The following is an 8,271-nucleotide window of genomic DNA, read 5'->3' as shown; positions in this document are numbered from 1 at the left end:
AGACATCCTGGTTTTGTGTGATTTTTTTTTTTTTGCCGGGATTTTGTGCAAATTTTGCACACAAAGACCCACCGTGAATCTACCATGCACTGGAGTACAACATTTTTTACTGCACTATTCCATACAGAAGGGAAAAGGTATATCGATATAAGCTAGTCTGAAAGCAGGAATGCACCATGTGCAGAAAACGGGCACCGCAATGTGAGCCCACCCTAAGTGACTGCACTCCTCTGAATTTGATTGACAGCCCTGTGTCGGCCTCCGAGTGTACAATCCGGCTGTGCTAATAGTTTACTTGCCGGGTGGCTCCAATACACATTACAGTAAGTGCTTTACTCTACTCTCCCCAAACAGGACACACGAATGGCATGTTCTGCCGAGTTGAGCATAAATGAGTATGGGGACGTCGAGTGAGATACGGTAACAGGTGCTCTATAGACTCGGTCGGATGACGTGAACATTACAGGATACCTCCGTGGAGACGGTACTGTTATATGTGGCACATGGCATGTCACCAGTTTTTTTGGTCCAAATTGAGCCAAAATTCAGTTCCATTTAGCTTGGCAAATGTACCCCAATATGTAGAAGAATATATGACTCTGCGTCAGGGGGTCCGACATTGCACAAAAGCACAAGAAAGGTTTTGTCAATTTGCTAAGCACCTTCTGCGTCTCCAAAAGAAATTCACCTTTGATCCAAGAGTCTTTACAATGTCAGATTGGCGACCAGGATTACACAACAGGACGTAAAGCTTTATTTACAAAGATAATGCAATTTAAAGGGCTCGTCCACTTTAAAAGAAGTTGTACAAGATAGGACAACCTTGGTGCCAAGCATTACTTTACCTGGTGAATCCCCTGCTGCTCCGGCACTCTCTCCCTCTCTGCTGCTTCTCAATCAACTTTGTTTACAGGGTTGGAGCAATGGGATCCAGTCTACAAATGACCACTGCAGCCAATCACAGAGTTCTGCAGTCTCATCTCACATCAGTTGGCATCACTTCAGAGAACAGTGATTGGCTGCAGCAATTATGTGTGTTACTCAAGAGTGATATGGAACAGTAGCGGCTTGGATGGGTAATTAATGCTTACATTATTTTGATAGTTTAATGCATAACCAACTTTGGCCCCTATTTTGGGCAACCCCTTTAAGAACATTGATCACATTACTAGTTGGTCATGGAGACTTGGAAGGTACAACACTAATGCAGTTCACGAGAACTTGAAATTCTAATTTTCTGCAAGGACATTCTGGAAAAAACATCTCTCGTCCAAAAGAGAATGATTGGACCAAAGTTGAGGTTTTGGGTCCCAATAACAATGTGGGTCTGTATACACAGTATATATAAGTCAGAGAAGAAATCTAAAATAAGTGCTTTCATTATTTGTAGCCAGGAGGAGTACTAAATAACTTTCAGATCATCATTAGTAACCTCCAGAGTTCATGAAGGATCATTTTAAGTTCTGAGATATCTCCGTCCACAAAGACTCCAGTTTATCCTGTATATCCTCTATCGAAGTCACCGTGTCGTGTAAGTCTGACGTTGCTGGAGATATTTTGGACTTCGTCTCCTCCATTTCCATATTAATGGTATAGGTAAAGTGTTCAATCTGCATCAGGGTATTCCTCTGAAACTCTTCGACTTCTCTGTGCACCTGAGCCGCCATCTCTTCAACATAAGGCGCCACCGGTTCGTTGGGTTGACCTTCTGGAAACCTCTCTCTAAAATTTCGAGGATACGTCACCAGCTGTTCTTTCAGTGCATCCAAGTTTTTATGGATTTTCTCATGCAAATTATTTGCGTTCTGAGTCAGTTTACGAGATAATTCTTGTACCTGAGCCGTTAGCTTTTCCTGGGAGGTCAAAGCGTGCGGAGAAAGGTTCTCGTGGAGTTCTTCAACTGCATGGTGGATCTCCGCCAGGAGTCTCTCGCCCAGTGGAAGTAGAACTTCTCTTACCTTCTCTGTTTGCAGAATGATTTGATCTTGGATGTTTTCTGCCAGCTTGTGCGGAACGCTATTACTTATATGATCCCTGCTCAAGCTGAACTGTGCGGCCATCTCCTTTGCGCCCCATCCCAAATGGTGTTTCAGCTCATCGGTGTAAGGCAGCAGGCGGTTCTGTACTTGTTCGAGATTTTTGCTTATCTTCTGGTGGGCTTCATCTATGTAAGGGTAAATCCTCCGTTGGATCTCCTGCAGTTCCCTACGGATTAGTTTGCGCAGCCCGTCCGAGTCTTCATACAAGTGCTTCTGGAGTCCGCTCTTCCATGGACTAAAGATATTGCCGACGTAGTTGACGCTATTTTGAAAACTGTTTCTCAAGCCGCTAGAGAGGAATAAAATAAAAGATTAACATCAGTTGGATGTTTTCATGTTTCCATCACAGTAAATTACCTGATTGTAAACAGCTTTAGCCACATTTGTCACGATTCCGGAATATGATCCATGTGTTGGGCCAAATTTTTGTACTTAGTCATGTTGTCATTGGACACGATCTCATGGCACAGTATTCCGGCGTCGTGCAAGGAGACCTTTTGGGAGCGTTGCGTTTTGTGAAGTGTTAGAGGTTTCATCTGCACCCTGGAAATTTGGCATTTCTTCCAAGAGTCATGAAGTCTCTCCCTTTTCCAGGAGCTGCCAGATCGTTCTGCGTGGGTTGACATGTATGGCTTAAAGGGAACCTGTCAGCTTTGTACACAATATGTAATCTGCAGATAAGTAGCGTTACAATGCTGCCCGGCCACCTTACTGAAAGTGTGGCTACCAAGAGAACAACTTATTTCCTTCCAGGAGCTGCCGGCTTTCAGTCATGGGCGGGTTCACGGAGCAGCTCCACTCACTATCCTATGAGCGGCAACTGTAAGCACACCATGGCACTTTGATTGACAGCTCGCTCTGCACAGATGTGCCATGCAGCAGGCTGTCAATCAAAGTGCCAGGGCGTTCTTACAGCTGCCACTCACAGGAAAGAGAGCGGTGACTGTAGCCACTCTGTGCACGCCCCCATGACTGAAAGCCGGCAGCTCGTGGAGGAAATAAATTAAATACATTTTTCTCCCAGTCAGACGACAAGCACTCGTTATCTGTGCCTTTAATTAAAGTTTGCTACCCGAGATAAAAGTTTTTTTTTCTTGCCACATAGCTATCCAGGATCATATGTTTGAGTTTCAGCTAAACCCACCTGACTTCCGTCACCGGATCCTTATGAAGATGCCATTCATTTTTCTCAGTGGCCAAGTGGCTGAAATAATCCCAGAAGCCATTTCTAGTATAATCGGCCTGGCAACCTGACAAGGAAAAAGTCACATTAAAAAGTGGAAAATAAACTTAACCAATATCATAAACCATTGTTTTAGTTGTTCCTGGACTGATCTTTCATTCTCAAAATTCTCAGTTCGCGAGTAAAATGTGTCTGCAGTGAATACAGACTTTCTCATTACCAAGACAGGAGATGACAGTTGGTGCTTATAAAGTTCTATGGAGAACTGCAGCTGAATGTCCATGTCGGCCTCTAGCTCCTCCTCTCTGCATAGAATCTTGTGAGCACCAACTGTCATCTCCTATCTCAGTAATAAGGAGATCTGTCCACTGAATACAAATTTTATCCATGGATTGAGAGAGAAAGATCAGCCCAGGAAGAGAAAGAAGCAGATTTCTCTAAAGAGGTATTAATATATATTTGTATGTTTATACAGTACAGAGCAAAAGTTTAGACACACCTTCTCGTTTAAAGATTTTTCTGTATTTTCATGATTTTGAAAATTGTACATTCACACTGAAGGCATCAAAACTATGAATTAACACATGTGGAATTATATACTTAACAAAAAAATGTGAAACAACTGAAAATATGTCTTATATTCTAGGTTCTTCAAAGTAGCCACCTTTTGCTTTGATGACTGCTTTGCACACTCTTGGCATTTTCTTGATGAGCTTCAAGAGGTAGTCACCGGAAATGGTTTTCACTGCACAGGTGTGCCCTGTCATGTTTAATAAGTGGGATTTCTTGCCTTATAAATGGGGTTGGGACCATCAGTTGTGTTGTGCAGAAGTCAGGTGGATACACAGCTGATAGTCCTACTGAATAGACTGTTAAAATTTGTATTATGGCAAGAAAAAAGCAGCTAAGTAAAGAAAAACGAGTGGCCATCATTGCTTTAAGAAACGAAGGTCAGTCCGTTCGAAAAATTGGGCAAACTTTGAATGTGTCCCCAAGTGCAGTTGCAAAAACCATCAAGAGCTACAAAGAAACTGGCTCACATGAGGACCGCCCCAGGAAAGGAAGACCAAGAGTCACCTCTGCTTCTGAGGATAAGTTTATCCGAGTCACCAGCCTCAGAAATCGCAGGTTAACAGCAGCTCAGATTAGAGACCAGGTCAATGCCACACAGAGTTCTAGCAGCAGACAGATCTCTACAACAACTGTTAAGAGGAGACTTTGTGCAGCAGGCCTTCATGGTAAAATAGCTGCTAGGAAACCACTGCTAAGGACAGGCAACAAGTAGAAGAGACTTGTTTGGGCTAAAGAACACAAGGAATGGACATTAGACCAGTGGAAATCTGTGCTTTGGTCTGATGAGTCCAAATTTGAGATCTTTGGTTCCAACCACCTTGTCTTTGTGCGACGCAGAAAAGGTGAACGGATGGACTCTACATGCCTGGTTCCCACCATGAAGCATGGAGGAGGAGGTGTGATGGTGTGGGGGTGCTTTGCTGGTGACACTGTTGGGGATTTATTCAAAATTGAAGGCATACTGAACCAGCATGGCTACCATAGCATCTTGCAGCGGCATGCTATTCCATCCGGTTTGCGTTTAGTTGGACCATCATTTATTTTTCAACAGGACAATAACCCCAAACACACCTCCAGGCTGTGTAAGGGCTCTTTGACCAAGAGGGAGAGTGATGGGGTGCTACGCCAGATGACCTGGCCTCCACAGTCACCAGACCTGAACCCAATCGAGATGGTTTGGGGTGAGCTGGACCGCAGAGTGAAGGCAAAAGGGCCAACAAGTGCTAAGCTTCTCTGGGAGCTCCTTCAAGATTGTTGGAAGACCATTTCCGGTGACTACCTCTTGAAGCTCATCAAGAGAATGCCAAGAGTGTGCAAAGAAGTCATCAAAGCAAAAGGTGGCTACTTTGAAGAACCTAGAATATAAGACATATTTTCAGTTGTTTCACACTTTTTTGTTAAGTATATAATTCCACATGTGTTATTTCATAGTTTTGATGCCTTCAGTGTGAATGTACAATTTTCAAAATCATGAAAAATCTTTAAATGAGAAGGTGTGTCCAAACTTTTGGTCTGTACTGTATAGTTGATTATTTTCACGTGTAATATTGACTTATGAAGTAAAAATTAAATACAGTACAGACCAAAAGTTTGGACACACCTTCTCATTTAAAGATTTTTCTGGATTTTCATGACTATGAAAATTGTACATTCACACTGAAGGCATCAAAACTATGAATTAACACGTGGAATTATATACTTAACAAAAAAGTGTGAAACAGCTGAAAATATGTCTTATATTCTAGGTTCTTCAAAGTAGCCACCTTTTTGCTTTGATGACTGCTTTGCACACTCTTGGCATTCTCTTGATGAGCTTCAAGAGGTAGTCACCGGAAATGGTCTTCCAACAATCTTGAAGGAGTTCCCAGAGATGCTTAGCACTTGTTGGCCCTTTTGCCTTCACTCTGCGGTCCAGCTCACCCCAAACCATCTCGATTGGGTTCAGGTCTGGTGACTGTGTGAATGTACAATTTTCATAGTCATGAACATACAGAAAAATCTTTAAATGAGAAGGTGTGTCCAAACTTTTGGTCTGTACTGTATATGGTTACAGATCAGGAGAGCAGTCTGTCAGTCATTACATGTCTCACAGTGATAACGGCCCCTGCCATTTACAATAAGTTCTGGAGGAAGATTCTCGGGGAGATCTATATCCGGCCCATAGATCTTAACAGCTCATTTACATATTAAGAAAAATGTGGATTTCACTGGAATAAGACATCGGATCGCAAATATCAAGGTGTCATTTTATTCAGCTTCCTATGACCTACATGCCCATATGGACGGCTTAAGGGGTTGATCCTACTAACAGATTCCTTTTAAGTGTTGAGTTTATCTTTCTGCATTGTGACATCTTTTTTGTTGTTGTTAGTTTAAGAAAGGCTACAATTCATACATTCTTAAAATTTGCTGGCGATTTTGATTTTTGGAGATAATGCAGTGTAATGAAAACTTACCATCTATACCCAAGATCAGCAACAGACACAAGACCTTCCCACGTGCCATTTGTGAGCCACGGACTTAAAGCTCAATTTTCAAGAATACAAAATGTAGAAACCTTTCATAAAGATGGAATAATGTTAGTATAACTTTCATGAACATGGCAGCAATGAGTGAATATATTTGCTGGATCCTGGTCCTGCAGCCAGGTTAGTATTCCATGGCCACCGAATGGGAGCCACGGAATAGCAATGACCAGGTCAGTCTTCCATGGCCACAGGACTGGAGCCACAGAATTGCAATGGCCAGGTCAGTATTCCATGGCCACAGGACAGAGACCATGAAATTGCAGTGGCCAGGTCAGTATCCCATGGCTGCGGAACTGGAGCCACGGAATTGCGGCTGCCGGGTTATTATCCCATGTCTGCCGGAGTGGAGCCACGTAATTTAAACTGCCAAGTCTGTATGCTCTGTGGCCGCCTTCTACTTGCTGGAACGCCGGAACCTCTTCTGATTTGCAGACTCGGCACGACGGAAATGCCGGCAGGTAGGAGACAGTTCCCAAGGCTCCCATCCCATTAGACCAGGATCCTGCAAATTGATTCATTCATCTCTAATATAGAAAGGCTGAAATCTGCAGCAAGCTCCACATACACGCAGACTTAGCAGCCGACACTCAACGCACAAAATGTGCAATGTGTGAATGTAGCCTTAGCGCTTTATTCCCCAACCAGCGGCTCTCTCTCTAACTAGGAGTCGCTATCTCGGTCTGGCCATAAACTTGAGATTATGATCGTCCAGAAGGCGGCTGATCAATCTACTGTCAGATCATTCATACCATTAACAAAATACCAGACTAACCTGGCAGACTAAGGGCATAATGAAAAGAAAAAGTGCAATGCAGAGAGATCTGAGGATTTTAAAAAGATGGTTAAAAAGTGCCAACTTTTATTTTCTTCATGCCAACAGCTTTAGAAAGATGCAGAGATATATTAAAAGGGGTATATATGATCACTACAGATCGGACTATTGGGACCCCCATTAATATTTGATCGGGGGAGTGATGTACCCCCTCTTTTCATCCTGGGGATTTTTGCATAGATAATCCTTCACTTTAGTCTCCTCTTGGGGGCACTCTTTCTATCCGTAGCTACAGTATTATATATAGCATATGGCAGCCGGGGCCCCTGATTTAACATTAGGACCCTGTAAGTACAATTATACTGTTATACTTCCACCTATCATTTTTTGCAATGAGCACAAATATTACGGTATTTTAATATAAGCAATAAAAGCCAATAATGAACCAACATGGCAAGTAAAGGCAAATCTCAGACTTATGGAATTTTTTCATTATTGTTTTTTAATGAAACATTCTAAAAAGAATGTAAAAAAAAAATCCTATATTTGAATGAATTGGAAAAAGCATAAAGTTTATTTCTTTTCCTAAAGTCATGGAGTTTACGCCGTATTCTATACAACTTTTATGCTGTATATTAGCCCTGAATGAATGATGATTGCAGGCTGATACTATAGGATAATGCAGTGATATGGAGGGTGATGGAAGTCTTACCTGCAGTACTTTCTTCCCCGGTCAGCGGTAAATCCTGGAGTGAAGCGGAGATTTCGGTGGCTTCATGCTTTCACGCTGACATTTTAAAGCACTTGTGAAATGTAAGCAGATTGGTGCCGCCTCTTTGTCCGTGGTGTAAACGAGGTTTCTTCAGAAGAGATGTCGTCAGCAGCACGTCTGATCTTATGGGAAATACACACAAGACTATTTTTGCAATGACGTAATATACCCACTGACCACAAGGGGGCATTATTTCCTGCGTAGCGTGATATTTCCTACATAGATCTATTGAGAGGGAAAGCAAATATCCTACTATTTATGCGATATTTTTACGCAAAATAAAACTTAAAAAAAAAAGTTTTTAATTTTTTAAAAAATACTTAAAAAATAGAACACCCTAATTAAAATCATTTCTTTAAAATATATGTATATAGCTGTACAGTATTCATACTTGGTATCAATGC

At 42.1% G+C, this 8,271-nt stretch overlaps 1 protein-coding gene across 1 annotated transcript; it reads right to left on the bottom strand.

Moving 5' to 3' along the window:
* Positions 1-717: 717 nt before the first annotated feature.
* Positions 718-8,034, bottom strand: APOA5 (apolipoprotein A5). The gene is made up of 4 exons (XM_073657098.1): positions 7,808-8,034; positions 6,252-6,352; positions 3,184-3,289; positions 718-2,328 (listed from the first exon to the last, which is right to left on the bottom strand). Exons 2-4 carry the CDS (start codon positions 6,298-6,300, stop codon positions 1,452-1,454), a joined length of 1,032 nt encoding a protein of 343 aa, XP_073513199.1. The 5' UTR covers positions 6,301-6,352; positions 7,808-8,034; the 3' UTR covers positions 718-1,451.
* Between the last annotated feature and the right edge of the window lie 237 nt (positions 8,035-8,271).

Source organism: Phyllobates terribilis, unplaced genomic scaffold (genome assembly GCF_046119375.1).
Source record: "Phyllobates terribilis strain yellow unplaced genomic scaffold, ASM4611937v1 Scaffold_12__6_contigs__length_324123572, whole genome shotgun sequence".
Lineage (NCBI taxonomy): Eukaryota > Metazoa > Chordata > Amphibia > Anura > Dendrobatidae > Phyllobates > Phyllobates terribilis.
The sequence above is the reverse complement of the archived record's forward strand: the minus strand, read 5'-3'. Positions and strand labels throughout refer to the sequence as shown.

Excerpts from the sequence above, each read along its gene's own strand:
- APOA5 (XM_073657098.1), bottom strand. The coding sequence starts at position 6,300 with ATGGCACGTGGGAAGGTCTTGTGTCTGTTGCTGATCTTGGGTATAGAT. Across the intron at positions 3,290-6,251 it reads GCTGATCTTGGGTATAGATG|GTTGCCAGGCCGATTATACT; the intron begins GTAAGTTTTCAT and ends TTTCCTTGTCAG. Across the intron at positions 2,329-3,183 it reads GATCCGGTGACGGAAGTCAG|CGGCTTGAGAAACAGTTTTC; the intron begins GTGGGTTTAGCT and ends ATTCCTCTCTAG.